Source organism: Meyerozyma guilliermondii, genomic scaffold (genome assembly GCF_000149425.1).
Source record: "Meyerozyma guilliermondii ATCC 6260 scaffold_2 genomic scaffold, whole genome shotgun sequence".
Taxonomy (NCBI): domain Eukaryota; kingdom Fungi; phylum Ascomycota; class Pichiomycetes; order Serinales; family Debaryomycetaceae; genus Meyerozyma; species Meyerozyma guilliermondii.
Genome location: NW_001809799.1, coordinates 1,932,047 through 1,952,675, shown reverse-complemented (window position 1 = coordinate 1,952,675; position 20,629 = coordinate 1,932,047). Strand labels below are relative to the sequence as shown.

Genomic DNA, 20,629 nt, shown 5'->3' with positions numbered 1-20,629 from the left:
ATCTCGTGCTATTCACAATGCAAGCTTTCTACTTTATTATCATGGTTTGGAAGTCTTCATTTCAATGGTTCAACATCACTTTTATCTTTGGATACGGATTGGAGCTCGTTGGATGTATAGGAAGGGTTCTCAGTTTCAAAGACAACACAGATATGAACTACTATTTGCTTCAATTTGTTGCATTGACGATCGCACCAGCATTCATCATGGCAGGAATTTATTTCATATTTGCCCAATGTGTGGTTATATATGGTCGCAAGTTTTCGGTATGGAAACCAATGTGGTACACCTACTTCTTTATTGGATGTGATGTTGTTTCTTTGTTGATTCAAGCTGTCGGAGGTACAATTGCATCCACTGAAGCCAACACCAATCTGAATTCCAACTTTGGTAAAAATACCATGGTTGTTGGAATAATGTTTCAAGTAGTTTCAATGACCATATTCCTTGGGATTCTTGGTTCTGGTTTATGAAAAAGTGCTATTTTGAGCCATTTTTTGATAAAAAACTTCCTCCCGATTTTCGATCCCACCCAATGGTACAATTTACCCCATTGAACTTTGCAAATATGCTCTTCAACACTAAATCAGCAAGAGAGTATGTGATACAATATCGAGAACCACTTTACAACCAACAGTATGCTTCGATACGTGAAAGAAAAAGGTTTCATTTCTTACCATTGGGAATCACAGTTGCTGTAATCATGATATACATACGGTGTATTTACAGAGTGGTGGAATTAGTCCAAGGTTTTGGAGGCCACTTGATGATACACGAGGTGTATTTGATGACATTGGATGCGTTGATGATTGCAATATGTGGATTTATTTTCTTTCCGTTGCACCCAGTATGGACCTTTGGCCCAGAAAATATCATCATGAGGAAGACAATTCACCAGAACAAAGACCAACAGATACAAGATGCGGAAAAGGCAGCAGCATGGTATGGAAGGTTTTTAAAAGACCATTCTTGATGATGACCCAATGATACGGTGAACCATGAGAGAAGCCTCTTAGACTCTGGGAACGAAAGAGCAAGATTACCTCGGCTTTCTGGGATATGTCTACGCCCCAAAGTGTATTCCACAAAAGCTACGCATTAGGAACGACGATATCGTACCTGTTTGAAAACGTTGCTGTCTGAGTATGAGCTAGGACCAGAAATTGTCTTTCAAATTTTTCCATTTGCAACCATATCTCGCTTATTAACACTACGTGAAAGAACCATCAAAAAATCTGAATTTATGAGCAACTTCAAGAAGTCCTAAAGAGCCACTACGTATTCTTATCCAGCCACAACTTCAATCTTATCCTCAATGCTGGAAAGACGCCAACGTCCGTCGAAACAACTGCAAAAATTCTCTACTCCTCTTTTGCCAAGTATCTGTCTAATTGAGCCTACAATATCGATTTTGTGGGGTATGACTATTTTTAGCGCGGTAAATGGCTGCAAATTCAATCTGGCATTTTAGCAAAAGAAGGCGAAATTTCGTGAGCTGATCACTATCTCAAGTTACTGTAATGATCGCTAGTACTTAAAATGCAAAAGAAAAACATGAACACACAAAAACTTTCTTGTCGTATAATTTACGTATGCCTGTCATGTACCCCTCGATGGCTGTCATCTGCCCCTCCTATTTACTGACATAATTGAGCAACTCACCGGAAAAAATAAGACAGCCTTTTCAGTTCGCACTATTTTTTGTCGTTCCTCTCTTTTCTCAGTACTCAATTTCCAAAATTGCGACGGCTATGCAAAAAATCGAACCGTTTAAACGAAAAGTTTAAAACACACCTCTCAATGTTTCTAGAAGCGAAGTTTGCCCCTCTCTTCATCAGCCTCGCTAAGCCACGTGCCTTACATTTTTATACGGCACAGTTAAAATTTGACACCTCGAATCTTGACACCTATTGTCACTATTGGTGTCACAATTGTCTCACAATTGTCTCCCAAGTACTATGTTATCCATTTTGGGCAAGTGTCAGCCACCACGCGCTTACATAAATAATCTTTGCGGGCGATGCAAAGAATCGTAAACCGCCACAGCCCCGCTACACACAGGAATATCTCCGTAGTTCGTACCGAAATAAAGGTCCGCGAAGTTTATAAGGAGAGAAACCTTGATAACAAAAAAACGACAAGATCACCCAGACCATGTCTTTTTCTATTTCACTGTGGACTCCGAGTAAGATCCCGGCTACAACCACACTTTCAAGCATTGCAACTACTTATGCCCCAGCATTATCAGAATCTTTAGTGGCTGCAGTTTCTTCGCTTTCAGTTGTGACTGAAAATTATGACTTTTATTCCCTCTCTCAGGTAATTAGAGGAGCAGAAGCATCGCTCACCATTATTGAGGCAGAAAAAGTACTTTGCCACAGCAACTGCTCAACAAGTTCAAGCGAAAGCAACACAAGCAATCTTCGATGCGACTCTCAACTTGAAGGGCATTAGCAGAAGACGAAAACTTGTATGGAACACATCTTGATCGTCCCGCTAATATCATATACTTGATTGTGTTCGCTGCCATTTTCTTTTACATTATAGGTATGTTTGTCAAGTCTCGCTACCATTGGTACAACATTACATTTTTCTGTGGTTATGGACTCGAATTTGGCTGGTTTCCTTGGTAGAGTTCTCAGTTTCAAAGATAACACCGATATGAACTACTATTTGCTTCAATTCGTGTCGTTGACAATTGCTCCCGCATTCATTATGGCGGGGATATACTTTTTATTTGCACAATGTGTAGTGATTCATGGTCGACAATTTTCCGTTTTGAAACCCATGTGGTACTCCTACTTTTTTATTGGTTGCGATGTGCTTTCGTTGGTGATTCAAGCGGGAGGTGGTGCTGCTGCTTCCATTGCTACCAACAGACATGATGACACTAAACCTGGTACCAATACTATGATTGCTGGTATCGTATTCCAAGTTGTTGCTATGACTGTTTTCCTTACGTTTTGGTTTGAGTTTTTAAGAAGACTTTACTTTAAAAAGTCTAACGTGGATAGCCTTCCCGCTGATTATAAGGAGCACCCACTTGCAAAGCCATCGGTTGGCCACTTTTTCAAATTACTTTTCCATGGAAAGTCGGCAAGAGAGTACAAATCGTTGTACAGAGAACCAGTGTACAACCCAAAGTTCGAATCCATTCGTTCGCGTAAACTTATGCCATACATGCCATTGGGTCTTACCATTGCAGTCATTGCCGTGTACATTCGTTGTATTTATCGTGTGGTTGAATTAGCCCAAGGATTCAGTGGATACCTTATTACTCACGAGGTGTACTTGATGACATTAGATGCTCTAATGATTGCAATTTGTGGTCTCATATTTGTCCCATTGCATCCAGTTTGGTCTTATGGTACCACCAATCTTATCAAGGTCAAGGTTATCAAGGCCAACAAAGACGAAGAAGATTTTAGCAATGAAGGTGATAGCTCTGAACGCGAGAAGCTGTCGGTTGACGACCAGCTTACGGAGCAGAACACAGATGAGAAGGTGCGTGCTAATGGCAATACAAACCCGAATCATGAAAGAGGACCGGCTTCTCAATCAGGCGAATCGGGGTCTATTACTCCTTATTAATTGTATCATAATCGGTGATGGAAGATAATTTTTATACACGACAATGAGAGATTGCTCCTAATGCTTCAATGCTGCTCAATTAAATTTATTGCTATTCATAATTATATGTATATGAACCACACTTTCTATACTCGCTTAAAATCTACGACCTCTGTTCATAGTACGCATTGAAAATCCTAATCGGGAAATGTTCCGGAAACGGTTACACCCGAACATTTATTTTAGGTCAAAATTCACGAGATCCTCTAGCGATAAGGATTCATTGTCGCAAATAATACAATGAAGTCAAAAGGGCGCAAATCGTAATTCGTTCCAAAAAAAATGCTAACAGAAGAAATCATAAATGGAAACCATGACTATGACATTGATGAGGATGTATTGACTCACGATATACTCAAGGTTTCTGAAGAAATCAAACAGAAGCCAAATTTCTCCGACAAGTTTGAGTTTGATCCGGATGTTCATCTTGCCTTTGACGAAACACAAACCACCAAAATACACAGATTGCAAGATTTGGGGATCAAAAGAACTCATTGTCAAACTATCACTGACGTTGCTGTTGTTGAACCTTTTCCATTATTTACTGAAGATGCCATTGAAATCATGAAATGGGAGCTCTTTCTGAACCCTGATATAATTCGTGAGTATGGTAGGCGTGTAAATCTAGCCGTGGGCTCAAGTTCGAAAGACTTTCAAGTTTCTGGTTTTGCAGACAATACTCCGTTTATCAAGGCAGCGATCTCTCACCCCAGAACCATTCAAATTATGAGCAAACTCGCCGGCTTGCCGTTGAAGATACCTCATGTCTACAGCATGGCTCACATTAATGCTTCGTTAAAAGAGTGTAGAAACGAAACGTCCGTAAAAACCGATGAAGACTTAAGAGAAAAGTTGAGGGAACAGAATACCAATGCTGATAATATTCCTAGCTCTGTGTCCTGGCACTACGATAGTACCCCCTTGGTGTGCGTGTTGATGCTCGAAGCGCCTTCAAATATGATTGGAGGTGAAACATGTCTAAGAATGGGAAACGAAGAAATCTTTAGAGTCGACGGTCCCCGTAAAGGTCACGCTACCTTACTTCAAGGAAGAGTCGTTAAGCATATTGCAACCAAACCCTTGAATAACGCAGACAGAATATCACTTGTTGTGTCATTTATACCAGAAGAAGTGGACACACCAGATACAACTGTAGCGGTTTCAGAGAGTCCATCGGCAACTCCTTCGTTCTTAAACGACAAGTTCTACCCCAATTATGTCAACTACAAGTTTGAGAGAATCGAGCAAAGACTCCGAAAGTTCAGAATCAACCTTATGGAAAACTATGAGAAAAAGGAAAAGTTTGATCAAGTCCAAACCATCGATTTCTGCAAAGATATTGAAAAGTACTTGTTTGGTGTTTATAAGGATTTTGAGGCTATCAGCGATGCTCCCTATCCCCCCAAGTTATTTTCGACACCATATTCTCAACTTTGATATAAGAAATGAAGATTATAAAGCCTCACAATCGGTACTCTACGACAACCTATTGGCGCAGAGTCAATGGAGGGATTCTCAGTTGCATTCTCATCGAACACAAATGTAACAAGTTGGGTGCAAAATTGCCCGAGAAAATCTCACCACAAACACAAAATCAAAACAGGCTAGTGATGTCGGAAACATCTGTCCTTGCCGAGTTGCCTTTTCTTCTCGGCTACTGATGATGAGCTACTCGGTATTGCTGAAGAAGATTTGTTGCTTGATGGATTTCAAAACCAAAAGTTTCCTCGTGATGGATTTGTATCATTTCACTCGCTCAAGATTTGTTGCTCCAACGCAAAAACAAATGGCTCGCTTTCTAGAGTATTCTATGGGATTCAAACAAGTAGCTTATCGGGGACTCGAGAGTGATTCAAGAAATATTGCTTCCCATGTTGTCAGTAATGGCGATGTCATATTTGAATTGGTGAACACATTAGGATTCTCTGAGGATGTCTCAGCTCCGTCGACTGTCGATAACCCTAATCTAGATCCAATTAGAGAGGAAGCAGTTCAACACTTTGATTCTTTTATCAGTGACTTTATACACGAGGTCGTTGAAGCTCACCTTTGGTAAAAATGAATTCAGTGATTTCACAATGGCCATTGAAGAAGCAGTAGCTGCATCGAGAGTCAAGAGATCACAGATTCAATCCTACAATGCTTTTTTAAAGGATATTGCACTGGATACTCTGACGACTATTCATGATATGATTATCCAGAAGATTATTCAATTATTTGTGTCAAAGCACGGTGATGGAGTATTTGATATTTCCTTGTGTGTTCAGAGATGTCGACTTCATCTACGAAAAAGCAATTAGAGAAGGAGCAGTAGCAATATTCAAACCTAGGATTTTGAGTGACGAAAACGGGCTGTTGAAACTAGCTACTGTTAGGTTGCCATCTACCGATATATGTCATACTCTTATTGAGCATATCGATTACTCGGGTCCATTTTTACCTGGATATGTTGGCAATATTGAAGAAGAGTCTGTGGAATATACCGACCAGCTTTCTCAATTACCAGCTGTCAATCTTTGTCGTATAGATCACTGTGTTCAGAACTACACTTGGAATCAAATGATGGACAAGGCAAGACTCTATACTCGAATATTTGGACTACACAAGTATTGGTCGGTTGATGAGACTGACGTAGCGACAGAAAACACCGCGTTAAGATCTATTGTCATGGCGTCGAGCAATGGAAGAATAAAGATTCCAATTAATGAACCATTCAAGGGGAAGAAACGGGGACAAATTGAAGAGTTTTATGATTTCAATGGTGGACCTGGGGTTCAACATATTGCGTTGCTGACAACCAACATTATCAGTACCGTTGGTCTGCTTATTCAAAGAGGGGTAACTTTCAATAGTATGGGCAATGAGTACTATGACGAACTTCGTGAACGCTTACACAACGACGACATTATTTTGAAAGAAGATCTTTCGGAACTTCATCGGCTCAACATCTTGGTTGACTATGATAGCTCCAGTCGTCGCAAAAAGGATAAAGGGTGCAATTACATCTTGCAAATTTTCACCAAGCCTCTACATGATCGTCCAACTTTGTTCATTGAAATCATTCAGCGTCATCATCATAATGGGTTCGGGAAAGGCACTTTCAAGGGTCTCTTCAAGTCGATCGAAGAACAACAAGAAAAGCGTGGAACTTTAGTTGATATCTAAATAAGGGAGGAGTCTAAATTTCGAGCACAACAAGAACTACAGAACGTAAATTTCACCTTAAGGGCCTAAAAACCTTTGGTTTATAAAAGAGTCGTAAGAATCCGTTGGTGCACAATCGCTCTTCAATTGTGAGCCTTTGGTCAGATAGAACTCTTTTATATCTTCAACAAAAAGAGGAAACAAAAAATTGTCCACCCCCTCATTGCGAGCAATTTCCTTGGCTCTCTCATAAGGTATCCAAACTCCTTTCAAGCTCATGGCGCCTGCTCTCACAACGTATCGATCTTTTTCTGTCTTCAATATTCCATCTCTCTTTCCACGAGACATCCCAGCAACGTTTAGTAATTTGGTACCATTAATATAGTTTGTGTCCTCTCTTCTCGACACAAGCACCCCTCGAGCCTCCATTTGATAACATAACGTCTTTTCGTCATTCCAGTATGTGGTAGCTATTCTCGGTTTTACTGGAATTGGGTATTTCGACTGGTGATTTGGTTCCGGGAACTCATGGCCAATTCGTTCAGATGGTAGTGGAACATTACCAATACTAGAAGCTGATTGTGGTTGTGGAGACAGAAGCAGTGTCTCTGTCGACACAGTTCGTCTGTTGGATGGAAGAATTGTACTGTGATGGGTAGCAGCCTGCTGCAAAAAGTTCCCATCATGGCGCTGTTGTACCAACTCTCCCTTTGGTGTAAACCGCGAGTGCCCATCTGGCGCTAGCTCATGGTGGTAATCAGAGTGGTAGTTGTCATTTGGTAGTTGAGCGTAGGTTTCATAATACGGCTGAACTACATCTCCATAAGCCAAGTTGACGGTGCGGCGAGCAGAAAGTGGATTAAATGCGGCACCCGAGTTGTCGTAAACTTGTCTTGGCTGAGTGGGTTCATGGGAGCCTTGGAACATCACATTTATGGATTCACTAATAGGTAAATGTAAAGTTTGGGCATCAGCACTAGGGAGGTGATCCTGCTTGATTGACATTTCCTTTTTTGAAGCCATCCAATCAGTGATTATATACTCGACACTTTCTCCGCTTTTCTTTTTTTAGTCCACTACTTTATGTTCGTAAACGGCAGTGTAATTAGGAAGTACCGCTGGTGATTCAAGGTTCATATGAAGAAGCGGTACATATCCGATCCAATCTTGATGTGAGCTCATGCAAGTTGAGGCACGATAGTGCAAGTCCAAAAATATGGGTCATGCAAGTTGGAAACTAGTAACCACGATATATCAGAGTATCAATAGTAGATGAGACAGAATGAGAGTAATCGACTTGGTCAGACGAAACTGGTACTTAAAGTTTCCTCGTTGGCTGCGAAATTCCAATATAGTTAATTGCCGCACGGCTCACTGAAAAATTTACGCAAGTCCGAGAAACCTTCAATTGTGCACCGGAAAGTACGGCAAGTTCTAGAAGATTATTCTCCACATCTCCAAATTGTTTTAGGGACTATTCACGATTTGAATATTTCCGATATGCACTGTAGTAAGTGCGGTGAAATTTGGAACTTGGCGCATTTCTAGACCCAGCTTGATTCCCCTAATGCTCCTCGGCAATCCATGCACGATATACATTAACTTGCAGCCTCGGAGGCAGGGACGACAAGAGACTATGAAAATACGAAGCGCCTAATGCCGAGAGTATAATGCTCAATGTTAGATAATTATCCGATGCACAGACTTCTGTCTCCACGATTCACTTTCATGTGTCATGGAGATGAGATTTTCGGGATTCTGGCTGAGTTTCAGTTTTGTGGAATGGAAAAAGTTTTGTATAATTTCTTAAATTTACAGATCTTATTCTCTGCTTCTAAAAGGAGACACTAGCACGTCAAAACATTACCCATGCCTCAAACCCTTCGGTGAAATTCGATGTACGAGCGACTATTGATCATGCAAACTTCGGATTTCGCCGTCGGCTTGGCCATCGCTTGATTCAGCCACAATGCTTACCCAGCCCGAGGGTTCGAAGTTTATCACCATATGCATGGAACAGTTTGCCTGCAGGACATTGATAGATGCGGCGTCTTGGCTTAGTGACGAAAAAAATATAGCAGCAAAATCTCATTGCAGATTAATACTGAACTGTATCGAGGAATTCCAGTTGTGTTTGTGCAACTGTATAGTGTCTCAGATATTCGCTGCAAGCTACTTGACGTCACAAAGTCTACAATATCTGCCACAATCTAGGCCTTTCAATCAAGTATCGGTGTGATGCCGTCGTCACGAAGACTGTCATTTCTCAATGCAGGAGGTCGTAACTCAATTAGCAACTTCGCCTCGTCATACACCAGAGCTCAGAAGTTTCTAGCGGTCGAAAGGGGCCCTTCTGAAGAAGATCTTTCGCCTTGTACGTCTCCAGAAACACCCGCGGCCGAAGGACTGATTTCAATTCGACCATCCGGACAGTCAGAAAGTGCTATAGATGACGAAGAATCGTCTGTGGGCAATCTGCCTCATCAATTTAATCGAATTGACACTTTTGACTTTCCTCATGATGAAACTACTACGTTGATCAGACGACTGAGTCATTCCAGCTCAACCATTGCTCGCACTGGAGAGTCCACTGTACCACAAACGATATTCAACTCGATGAACACATTGATAGGAATTGGCATGTTATCTCTTCCGTTTGGATTTAGACTTTCTGGATGGATCTTTGGTACGATTATCCTCGCATCTAGCTCGTACATCACAGGAATGACTGCCAAGATGCTCGGAAGAATTTTAAAACGATACCCTTCATTGAACAGCTATGGGGACATTGCTGAGCAAACTGGCCACAAGTCGAGCATAGGAAGTAAAACTGCTCATTATGTGGTCACAGCGATATTCATTGTGGATTTATTGGGTGCCTTGGTGGAATTGGTTATTTTATTCGGAGACTCATTCTTTCTTTTGTACCCACAAATTCCCAAACCAGCCTATAAAGCAATATTGATTTTGGCAAGCTTCTGCCTCTCATTTCTCCTGCTTTCCACCCTTTCATTTCTTAGTTTGTTGGGCCTTCTTTGCACCAACGCATTAATCGTCATCCTCATAATTTGTGGGTTTTTCACCTCCAATTCTCCAGGCTCCTTACTCCACCCTTCCGCTACATCCTGGTGGCCTAAAAGTGCAATGGAAGTATTTATGAGCCTTGGCATCTTTATGGCTCCATGGGGTGGTCATCCTGTGTTTCCAGAACTCTATCGTGACATGAGACATCCGTTGAAGTATCCTAAAGTGGCCAACACTTCATTCTTTTTGGTTTTTGATCTCAACTACTTGGTTGCGGTAGCTGGCTACCTCATGTTTGGATCTCAATGTGAAGATTCCATCACCAAAAATTTAATGTCCAACGCAAATTTCCCACTGTGGGTTACTCCAGCTATATGTATACTCATGGGTTTATTGCCTATTTCAAAGATACCATTACTTGCTAAACCAGTGGTAAACGTTTATGAAAGCTACTTCCACTTGGGATCTTCCACTATTGTCGTCAAAAACGGCCAAAGAGAGGAAAACTATTCCACTGGTCAAATAGTTTCTCGAATGGTCTTCTTTGCGTTCATGTTAGCCATGTCGCTCGTGTTCACACTGTTTGGCAAGGTTCTTGCATTTTTGGGAAGTGCCGTGGTATTCACCATGTGTATGACTTGCCCACTCTTGTTCTATCTCGTGTTGATGAAAGATCAAATCACCAGTTTCCAAAGAACATTATTGTATATTGGCGTGGCAGTGGGTTTCGTATGTTCTGTGGTGGGTACAATCGCATCAATTTCTATTGTAACATAAGACAATACCATGAAGCGCATTTGTATATATTGGAATCTAACGACCATAATTATAGTCTCCTTCAAAATCGTAATCATGAGAAAGAACGCTAGCTGCATAAAGCAAATTGTCATGTTGAGCTTTGGCTAGGTACTGCGCCATAACTTGCGATCCTGAAGAAGAATACTGTCCTCGAGAAGCAGGATATTGAGGATACTGCGGAGGCATTGGCGCCGGCGTAGGAGGATAGTAACCGTAATTCATGCGTGGAGGGCCTTGCGGAGGCATATAGTAATGGTGTGGCTGTTGGTGGTGATATGGAGCAGGAGGGAACTTGCTATAATGAGGCTCGTAGGGTTTATGATAGTGGCCCTGCGAGTTGAGGGAAGAACTCGAAAGGTTGCGATATGGCTTTCTGACATTGGTGTTTGTTTTGTTCTTGAAATAACTTGACCTTTTTGTGTCCTCCTTGTTGCTATTGTTAGCCGTAGTGGAAGCAGTGTCATCAGATCCTATAATGATGGAAACATCATCGTCTTCCTCCTCTTCCTCGTCGTCTTCCTCCTCTTCGTAAGCTTTTTCTTCTTCTTCAATTGTAATTTTATGTTCCTTTCCAGCTTTCCCATCATGCTTGGAATCTCCCTCAAACGCCTGTTTTGTGGAATCGACGCCTTTTTCGTCACTAGATTCTCCACCAAGCAGTAAGCCCTTGACAGCAGGCAAATCCGGCTCATTAAAAGTTTCTTTCTCGGAATCACTATCCTTGCTAGTAATTCCAAATACCATAGCTGCTTCCTTGGGAATTTTTTGGTTCGATTCACTGATATCAATGCCATTTTCACGGAAAATCTCATTCCCTGCTCTTGACGATCTTTCTCCAATAATTGGCAATTCTTCGCCATTGTAGGTGAAATCAATTCTCTCACGTCTTCTTGATCTCTTCTTGTAGCTAAACTTTGGAGGATTTCCACATCTGTCCTTTGCAAAACTTATTTTGAATTTTCCATACCTTTCGTAAAACTGGCCCTCATCTTGAGCAATGCTGTTGATCTTCTCTATATCTTGAGATTCAAACATCTCGACCAAATGAATAGCATCAATAATATTCAAGAAGTTTAAGAACCCACAATCGCGGTTGTGATAAAAGTTGATCTGCTCCAAATCACCAAACTTGGAGAAATCTGCTCGCAATTGTTCCTCGCTTGGCAATGGCACTTGATTCTCCGGATCAATTTTGGTGCTTAATGTCGGGTCCATATCATCCCTTTTCAGCTTGAACCCAATATAGACATTTCTAGATGCCCCAGCAGTCACCGCCAACGAAACTTCTCTGCTCAAGGGACCAGAATGATTCTTGGCCCAGCCAACTGTAATGTCATATCCATGTATAATAAGCTGATGCAATACTTGATGATTCAAGTAAAACTTGAGAGCAATGTTAGGGTCCACAAATGTAATAAAACACACACGTTTCTCGGGGCGATAATTAATCGACTCAACTAGTCCTCCAGCACGTACGTTATTAGCAATCTCTTCAATAGTGGAACTTGGATGAAGGTTACCCAAGTAAATAGTTCTATTACCGATATTGAAGGGATCGGGATTATAAGGGAATGGTGCGGAACCGTGGGTTCTGACTGGATTTCTATTGTACAGGTGAGTTTCCGATGCAGCGGTGGACTGAGGAGTGAGAATGACACCTTCATTCCTAAATATGGGGGATCCTGGAGGGGAAATGTGAAGATCTTGCGAATCTTCAAATGTCAAATCACCATCAACCGGTCCCGCAGATTCCAGCAGGGTGGTATCGGCATTCTGAACTGAGTCCTCCGAAGTCACATTTTTGGTTTTTTCATTGATAGTTACCTCTTCCCGAAGAGGATGGGGAGAATTGCTCGATAGCGACGTTTCTGACATCATACTTCGAGGAATGCTACTCTGAGGGCGCTTCTCCAAGTCAGTACGGTCACAACGGTCTTTGTGGAAATTTATAGCCGTAACTTTAGCGTCCACAACTAAATCCACGTCGTCGTGATCCCTATCCATTTTTTCCACCAGAATGCGTTTCAAGAAGTACTCATAGGTCTTGATGGCCGCATCAATCGAAGTAAAATGGACCGTTGCTTTGAACTCGCGCTTTTCCTTGTTGAACGTAACCTTGTAGTCCTCCACCTCGCCATATTTGGAGCAGGTTTCTTTGACATTAGTTTTGAGACTGTTAAATTCGAGATCATTTTCAGAGAAAGCAGGAGACACATCAAACTTGATAAGTACACAACGAGTGGCGTTGAACTCCATGATGTAATTGAGGGTTTTGAGCTTGATATAGTCTTGTTTGTTGGTGCTGCGACCGCCTATACCACCCTGATTCTGGTACGTCTCATTGAGAAGAATCTTAAGGTGCTTAGAGTCATTAAGGCGCTCTTTTAACTTGGTGAGATTGTAATTGCTCTTGGAGTATTTCAAGTGGAAGCAAATAGAAACTTTTGAGTTGATGAATGAAATGTAACAGTACTTGACGGTGTCGCAATCGGTGATATGCTTCGGGGCTGGGCGTTCGAACATCTTACAGTATTCAATGGGCCCATGGTCAATTTCACCAAGTAGCTGGTTAAGCGACACTTCCTTGTCAATGTTCTTGAGCACCACCGTGCGTGAGAGATTGAGCTGGTCCAAGCTATTGTTGTTGTTAAGCGGGGTGAGATATGGCGATTGTGGAGCAGTTTGTGGCTGCTGGGGCACCGGCATGTTGGCAATATACTGTCTCAACATAGGCGATGGTGCCATAGACTGCGACAGTGGCATAGAAGGAACCGCTGGAACATAGGGCGAAAATAAGTTCGACGGGAGCATGGGCTGTGGGGGAAGAGGATCCACGGAAGGTTGCTCATATGGATAAGACAGGTATGGCTGAGGATTTGGATGCTGCTGGTAGCCCTGGTACGGGTAGTACTGGTAGTATGGTTGATATGGATACATCATAGAAGATGAAGTGCCAAAAGTGTTAATTTTCAGTTGGTGATATTTTCAAATTGGCTGTAACTTTCCACTGAAAAAACGGCGAATGTGTAATTTTGTAGTCGACGAGAGGTGAACAAACGGACGTGTGTTTGTATTCCACGCTGGTATCAATGCCTGGCGGCGGTCGTGAGTACGTGGGTAATAATGGTAGTTACGAAGAAATCGTCAACCCGTATCCAGATATCGTTTTGAGTCTGAATGAAGAGTCGCCAGAAGTACAACGAAAGACAAGGGTCAGGTGCTGGAAAGTGCAACTGCAGACCTAAGGTGACGAAGCTATGCCAAAAAACAATAAGGTGACGCCAAGTAAAGAATAACGGTGAGGTTTCTATAGTCGCGAAAAAGAAAAAAATGTCGCCCCGCCAGTAACCACCGCAACTACAGTCTAGGTGAAACAGGGAAAGTAATATCAAAAGAGACGGAAACTACATGAACGACATAAGACTACAACACTAGCTCAAGTATTCATATCTTGCAAAGATTTGCAAACGCATATTGCACCCTTAGACACCAGCATCAGGCGGGAATTTTATGGTGCGAAGTTATTGGTTGCGGCGCGGGGAACTAGTTCGGTACGACTGAGGTCAAGTGCGTGGGATTATTTTTCGTCCGTGCAAGGCGCGAAACGAAAGATCGTCAATACCGCAGTAGGCATGTTTGCGAAAAACGATGCACCGAAACGCACAAAGTTGTACCCCGAAGGCGGCCCTCGGCAGCCGCGACCCTTGATTAGGCGCGCAATTTCGCTTCCGGCCCAACCACCACGAGGGGCAGTGGAAAATTCGCGGAGTGAGACGGCTGACATAAGCCGCGGTTGTCCCTGACAAATCATCGGGGTGTGTGCGAAAAATTTTCGATCACAAAAAAACAACACTCCTCAGCAACACTAACCATGGCCCAAGAAGTTCCAACATTTAAATTGGTGTTAGTCGGAGACGGAGGTACTGGTAAGACCACCTTCGTCAAGAGACACTTGACTGGAGAATTTGAAAAGAAATACATCGCCACCTTGGGTGTAGAGGTGCATCCTTTAGGTTTCCACACCGATTTTGGTGAATTGAAATTTGATGTGTGGGATACCGCTGGACAAGAGAAGTTTGGTGGATTGAGAGACGGCTACTACATCAACGGTCAATGTGGAATCATCATGTTTGACGTTACATCTAGAATCACTTACAAGAATGTTCCCAACTGGCACCGTGATTTGGTGAGAGTTTGCGAGAACATTCCAATTGTGTTGTGTGGAAACAAGGTCGATGTCAAGGAAAGAAAGGTCAAGGCCAAGACCATCACATTCCACAGAAAGAAGAACTTGCAATACTACGACATCTCCGCCAAATCCAACTACAACTTTGAAAAGCCATTTTTGTGGTTAGCCAGAAAGTTGGTCGGTAACCCACAATTGAGCTTTGTGGCTGCCCCAGCCTTGGCTCCTCCTGAGGTCCAGGTGGATGCCGAGTTGATGCAAAAATACCAGCAAGAGATGGACCAGGCCACGGCTTTGCCATTGCCCGATGAGGATGATGCTGATTTGTAGTTTCCTCAGCGAGCGCCGTCTGCGTGATGACAATGGGTCTATGAGGCGCCGTAGCCACATTGGCATCGTTCAGAATAAATAGCAATCAATAATCAATTAATTGCGTGTAGAATTATGATGATGTAACTTTATTGATCTCTATTAGTGGGTCAGCCTTTTGACCTGTATTGATGGCTAGTTATACATTTGTCTCCCTTACCAAAATCTTGTTAATCTGAGCGCTCTACGCTTTAATTCTACTACCATTGATTCTCTGCTTCTCGCATGGCTGCAACAGCCGCATCATCTTCCTTGGTATAATCTACCGCTTGCGGTGGAGGAGCGGGAAAACCACCTAGAGATGGAGGTGGGGGAAGCATAAACTTTTGGGGTTTACTGTAGGAAGTTCCTGGAGCTCCATTTTGTATATAATCCAAGTTGACTTCATATGGACTATCGACAGGATCCCATATACCTGATTCTTTTGCTTTTTGTTCGTAGTAATTGCAGTAGTATCTAATATGGTTCTTGCCTAACAAATGTGACTTACGAACACTCAAGGTGTCATGTGTAAGGTATGACTTACAATAGTCACAATAGTACTTGGGCATCACCTAGTAAAGACATCCGGAAACCGGCCAATCAGACACTCTCACAAAAGCGGTGTGCGCACGCCCGCGACCCGAAGTCGGGTGAAGAATCATTGAGTCGCTCACAGACACCATGTTTAGACAGTCATTGGTAAGTAGCTAAACAGGGGGCTACACAGTTCTATTATGTTGACTGCGCGTATGCTGGGGAAGAGGTGTATGCATGAAAATTTGTGGTTATAAAAGTCAAAGAGGCGCTTCTTTGAAACGGAAAATAAGTCAATGACTTGAAAGTTGAATAAGATCTCGAATATGAACAAAACCATCGGTTTCTGACACAATTATAGTACAATTACCGTTCAATTTTTGGTATTCTCATCGTCATATTTGTCATTTATTTGTTTAACCTCACCAATCTTTATGATTACTCACTTCCAGAACATGGCCCATATTTCATGCAATTGCAAAGACCCTCATTTCCTTGATTCAGTGTTTCCCCTTATCTCTCGCTCATACTAACTCAGCGCTTAACCAGATCCTTCTCTGTCGCATCAAGAAGATGCAACTTGGTTTCTGACTTGTACATCCAAAACATCAAGGAGTTCAAGCCCTCCCCAATTTCTGCCAAGGACGCCGAAGAGGCCGTCAAGCCTTTCAAATTGCCAGCTAAGCCATCTGTTCCAGAATCGGAAATCTCTGCCGATGGAGTTTCTGCCTACGAGTCTGCGGAAGTAGAGACCCAATCTGCTCCAAAGGGAGAAGCCGCTCCAGCCGAGGATTGGTTTGTGTTTGAGGAGGAAGAAGAGCATCACTAAGTAGATATAAAAATTATTGGTATTACCCCATAGTAGCATTTTTTCATCAACTTCTCATTTTTTATTTCTCACCAAATTTAACATGTCTTATCTAGATATCGAGTCACTCCGCAACGCTGCAGACCTAATAAACTCTACCCTTCTTTCCAAAGGCTATGTGGACGAAAAGCTTTACTTTAATACCATTGATTGGTCCCATTTGCTGTCAGATCAACCACAACAAGTCTCCCTTGAGACCACCGATGTTGTTTACAATAATGACAAAAACATAATAAACATTGTTTTTTCGCTTTTAAAGTCAATAGAGCGAAATAAAGCACAGAACCAGGCTTTCAATCGCCAATTGTCCCAGAAAGATGCCACCATTGCCAACTTGAACAAAAAAATCGACCAGTTAACCACCCAAGTATCGCAACAACAGATGCAAATCAGTAAGCTTTACCAGTTTGACCATACCCAATTGAACAAAAAGGTACAATCTTTGACTCAGATAAACAAACTCCAATCACAAGATTTAAATCGACTCAATAACTGGTGCAAGGACATCAAAACCAAGTATGGAGTCGAAATAAGGCGTCGAAATATCGAGATAACGTCTTTAAAATCAAAGCTTTTGGAGAAGAGGAACTTGTCGTCGACATTGACAATGGGACTTCCATATCCATCACCAGATACAGCAACCAGTTCACATGATTTGAATGAGACCGTAAACCCCAATATCATCTACAATAACACTCCCATTGTCAATAATGCTGCTTCAAGTACAGCGCTTCTGCCTCGAAAGCTCACACCAATTGTGAGCCAAGAATATGAGACAATTGCCAATCTGTTGACAGAAATGGTCCAGAATTTGATACGAGAAAACTACAAGTTTTCCAAATTTTTATCACTGATCAACAACTACGTCCTGAATCTCAACAATGGCATGAGCAGCACGCTAGCGGACGTCCCCAGCCCATCTGAAATAGTTGACTTGCGAGAACTCACTTCTGAGGCCCTCAATAGTGTCAGCTCAAAAGATCTCAACAATGACATAGAAGCGTTCGAGCCACTCGCAAAGCCATTTTTGAACAACATCTACAAACACTATCATAACGTCGTTGAGCTTGTGGAGCTAAAGATGGCCAATTATGGAGGAGCTTACTCCAGTGAAACTGTTGACAAACTTGAGAAGGAATTGGAAATTGTACGCAAGAATTGGCAAGATTCGCTCAAAACGTTGGAAGAATGGAAACAATACAAAGGTGGGTAAATGTATAGTAGTGTAGAATAGTGTATATTACAGTCTTTTAGTGAGTTTCTCTCTTAGAGATTCAAACTCTTCTTCGATATCTATCAAAGTTTCATTCTCTTTATCTTCGATGGCCTGCTCTAGTCGCCGTTGTTCTTCTATTGTCCTATACTTTCTTGAAGATTTTTTTGCCTTGTTGAGCTTAACTTTTGACTCACGATCTCGGAGAACGGCAGTTCTACAACCCTGTGGGTTCTGAAGCTCTTCAAGTTTGAGAGCCAATATTTCTCGAGCTTTTTTCCGATTCTGCTCCTGAGATCGAGAATACTGACATGTGACGACTGTACCGGTCGGTATATGGGTGAGCTGGACCTTGCTATTACTTTTATTGATCTTTTGGCCTCCTGGTCCTCTTCCACCTTTTAGAAATACCTCTTTGATTTCTTCCTCCACTATAAGCCATTTTGGCCGAGGCGGAAGCTCATTCTTCTTGAGGAGTTTGAAGAGATGACCAGAAGTTGATATATGGCGCAGGCTCCCACAAAAGTGTCTAAATCGTAGCATAACGTCTATAGTAGAATTGAGTAAACCTGCATGCACTTACATATCCGTCAAAATGCACGTAATTTTTCCCTTTTGGGCCAACGTACACGTCCCGCGCATCATAATCTCTTCCCTTCGTTTTCTTCATCCAATATCATGTCTTTCGAACGAGGCGATGTATTCGGTGCCCAGGTCCTTCCAGGAGAAGAACCCCAAGACAACTCGTTTAATGAAATCACAAAGGCGTTCAGGTCTTTTATTCTTGAATTTCGTCTCAATTCCCAGTTCATTTACCGAGACCAACTCCGAGAAAACTTGTTGATCAAAAACTACTTTTTGCGCGTAAACACAGACCATCTAATTGGATTCAACGATGAACTCAACAAGAAGTTGGCTGATGAACCTACAGAGATGATTCCTCTCTTCGAGGCAGCCATTACAGAAATTGCAAAAAGAATCGCTTATTTAAGTAACGAAGAAGTTCCCACAAACTTCCCCATATGCCAGCTCATTTTATACTCCAACGCAGGCAATGTGTCCATCCGTCACTTGGACTCGGACCATATCTCCAGGATTGTCAGAGTTAGTGGAATAATAATCTCATCGTCAGTCTTGTCTTCCAGAGCAACCCAAGTCCAACTCTTATGCCGCAATTGCAAACATACGATGAGAATCAAAGTTGCCAGTGGGTTTGGCCAAATAAGCATGCCCAACAGGTGCCAAGGTGCTCACAATTTCGACGAATCTACAACTCAGACAAAGTGTCCTCCTGAACCCTACACCATTGTCCATGATAAATCGACATTTGTGGACCAGCAAGTACTCAAACTCCAAGAATCTCCCGATATGGTCCCCGTGGGTGAAATGCCACGGCACATTATTCTTCAAGCAGACAGATATATGACCAACCAGGTGGTTCCAGGTACAAGAGTATCAATTGTTGGAATCTACAGTATATACCAGTCCAGGCAGAAAGCCAATGCTAATGTTTCAACGGTGGCTATCAGAAACCCTTACCTTCGTGTACTCAGTTTCCAAACAGATGTCGAGGGTGGTCCCGGAGACCAGGGTTTGACTTTCACCGAAGAGGAAGAAGAGGAATTTCTTAGGTTGTCTAGGACGCCAAACATTTATGATATCTTTGCAAAGTCTATCGCTCCTTCGATTTACGGGAACGATGATATCAAGAAGGCTATAACATGTCTTTTGATGGGTGGGTCCAAGAAAGTCTTACCCGACGGTATGAGATTGCGTGGTGATATCAATGTACTTCTTCTTGGTGATCCAGGTACCGCCAAGTCTCAACTTTTGAAATTTGTGGAGAAAATCTCCCCTATAGCGGTCTACACTTCGGGTAAAGGCTCTTCTGCTGCTGGTTTAACCGCCTCGGTTCAACGTGATCCTCAGACCAGAGATTTCTACTTGGAAGGTGGTGCCATGGTCCTTGCAGATGGAGGTGTTGTCTGTATTGATGAGTTTGATAAAATGAGAGATGAAGATAGAGTTGCCATTCATGAAGCTATGGAACAACAGACTATTTCCATTGCCAAAGCTGGTATCACTACCGTTTTGAACTCGAGAACTTCAGTATTGGCTGCAGCTAATCCCATTTTCGGTCGTTACGATGATCTCAAGAGTCCCGGTGAGAACATTGATTTTCAAACCACAATTTTGTCTCGTTTCGATATGATTTTCATTGTAAAGGACGACCATAACGAGGCTAGAGACTTGTCTATTGCCAGACATGTGATGAACGTACACACTGGCAACAGTAATAATCAGGATTCCTTACAAGAAGGTGAAATATCAGTGGACAAGATGAAGAGATATATCCAATACTGCAAATTGCGGTGTGCTCCTCGATTGAGCGCCGATGCATCCGAGAGATTATCTTCCCATTTTGTTGCTATAAGGCGACGCTTACAACTTAATGAAGCCGATATGAATGAGAGGTCGTCGATTCCCATCACAGTGAGACAACTCGAAGCCATTATTCGTATAACGGAATCGCTCGCCAAGTTGCAATTGTCTCCTGTTGCAACAGAGGATCATGTTGAAGAGGCAATTCGTTTGTTTACTGCCTCTACTATGGACGCTGTGGATCAAGGTGTCTCCAGTGGAGGATTGGTTACTTCGGGAGAAATGAGCAAAGAGATCAAAAGAGTGGAAAATGAGCTCCGTAGGCGCTTGCCTATTGGGTGGTCGACGGCCTACCGTACTTTACGCAGAGAAATTGTTGATTCGGGTAAGGCCAGTATAGCTGCTCTTGACAAGGCATTGTACATACTTGAGCGACATGAAGTGATCAAGTTTCGTCACCAAAGGCAAAATGTGTTGAGAGTGGGAGTATAGGTAATAT

General features: G+C 42.4%; 12 protein-coding genes across 12 annotated transcripts; 9 read left to right on the top strand and 3 right to left on the bottom strand. All coding sequences in view use genetic code 12, as the record gives it.

Annotated features, from left to right (window-relative positions):
- Positions 1-17: 17 nt before the first annotated feature.
- PGUG_02287 (uncharacterized protein) lies at positions 18-473 on the top strand (the record flags this gene model as incomplete). The annotated part of the gene is made up of 1 exon (XM_001486566.1): positions 18-473. The coding sequence occupies one exon, from the start codon at positions 18-20 to the stop codon at positions 471-473; it is 456 nt and encodes a 151-aa protein (XP_001486616.2).
- PGUG_02286 (uncharacterized protein) lies at positions 470-973 on the top strand (the record flags this gene model as incomplete). The annotated part of the gene is made up of 1 exon (XM_001486565.1): positions 470-973. One exon carries the CDS (start codon positions 470-472, stop codon positions 971-973), a length of 504 nt encoding a protein of 167 aa, XP_001486615.1.
- Positions 974-2,601: 1,628 nt separating this feature from the next.
- PGUG_02285 (RTA1 domain-containing protein) lies at positions 2,602-3,591 on the top strand (the record flags this gene model as incomplete). Its single annotated transcript, XM_001486564.1, has 1 exon — positions 2,602-3,591. The coding sequence occupies one exon, from the start codon at positions 2,602-2,604 to the stop codon at positions 3,589-3,591; it is 990 nt and encodes a 329-aa protein (XP_001486614.2).
- A 321-nt stretch (positions 3,592-3,912) lies between these two features.
- On the top strand, positions 3,913-5,067 carry PGUG_02284 (uncharacterized protein; the record flags this gene model as incomplete). The annotated part of the gene is made up of 1 exon (XM_001486563.1): positions 3,913-5,067. One exon carries the CDS (start codon positions 3,913-3,915, stop codon positions 5,065-5,067), a length of 1,155 nt encoding a protein of 384 aa, XP_001486613.2.
- A 798-nt stretch (positions 5,068-5,865) lies between these two features.
- On the top strand, positions 5,866-6,795 carry PGUG_02283 (uncharacterized protein; the record flags this gene model as incomplete). The annotated part of the gene is made up of 1 exon (XM_001486562.1): positions 5,866-6,795. The coding sequence occupies one exon, from the start codon at positions 5,866-5,868 to the stop codon at positions 6,793-6,795; it is 930 nt and encodes a 309-aa protein (XP_001486612.2).
- A 57-nt stretch (positions 6,796-6,852) lies between these two features.
- EFH1 (KilA-N domain-containing transcriptional regulator EFH1) lies at positions 6,853-7,797 on the bottom strand (the record flags this gene model as incomplete). The annotated part of the gene is made up of 1 exon (XM_001486561.1): positions 6,853-7,797. The coding sequence occupies one exon, from the start codon at positions 7,795-7,797 to the stop codon at positions 6,853-6,855; it is 945 nt and encodes a 314-aa protein (XP_001486611.2).
- A 1,215-nt stretch (positions 7,798-9,012) lies between these two features.
- On the top strand, positions 9,013-10,575 carry AVT1 (Avt1p; the record flags this gene model as incomplete). Its single annotated transcript, XM_001486560.1, has 1 exon — positions 9,013-10,575. One exon carries the CDS (start codon positions 9,013-9,015, stop codon positions 10,573-10,575), a length of 1,563 nt encoding a protein of 520 aa, XP_001486610.2.
- A 36-nt stretch (positions 10,576-10,611) lies between these two features.
- Positions 10,612-13,536, bottom strand: PGUG_02280 (uncharacterized protein; the record flags this gene model as incomplete). The annotated part of the gene is made up of 1 exon (XM_001486559.1): positions 10,612-13,536. The coding sequence occupies one exon, from the start codon at positions 13,534-13,536 to the stop codon at positions 10,612-10,614; it is 2,925 nt and encodes a 974-aa protein (XP_001486609.2).
- A 931-nt stretch (positions 13,537-14,467) lies between these two features.
- GSP1 (Ran GTPase) lies at positions 14,468-15,112 on the top strand (the record flags this gene model as incomplete). Its single annotated transcript, XM_001486558.1, has 1 exon — positions 14,468-15,112. One exon carries the CDS (start codon positions 14,468-14,470, stop codon positions 15,110-15,112), a length of 645 nt encoding a protein of 214 aa, XP_001486608.1.
- Positions 15,113-16,578: 1,466 nt separating this feature from the next.
- On the top strand, positions 16,579-17,748 carry PGUG_02278 (uncharacterized protein; the record flags this gene model as incomplete). Its single annotated transcript, XM_001486557.1, has 1 exon — positions 16,579-17,748. One exon carries the CDS (start codon positions 16,579-16,581, stop codon positions 17,746-17,748), a length of 1,170 nt encoding a protein of 389 aa, XP_001486607.2.
- Positions 17,749-17,775: 27 nt separating this feature from the next.
- Positions 17,776-18,291, bottom strand: PGUG_02277 (uncharacterized protein; the record flags this gene model as incomplete). The annotated part of the gene is made up of 1 exon (XM_001486556.1): positions 17,776-18,291. One exon carries the CDS (start codon positions 18,289-18,291, stop codon positions 17,776-17,778), a length of 516 nt encoding a protein of 171 aa, XP_001486606.2.
- Positions 18,292-18,321: 30 nt separating this feature from the next.
- Positions 18,322-20,622, top strand: CDC46 (MCM DNA helicase complex subunit; the record flags this gene model as incomplete). The annotated part of the gene is made up of 1 exon (XM_001486555.1): positions 18,322-20,622. The coding sequence occupies one exon, from the start codon at positions 18,322-18,324 to the stop codon at positions 20,620-20,622; it is 2,301 nt and encodes a 766-aa protein (XP_001486605.1).
- Between the last annotated feature and the right edge of the window lie 7 nt (positions 20,623-20,629).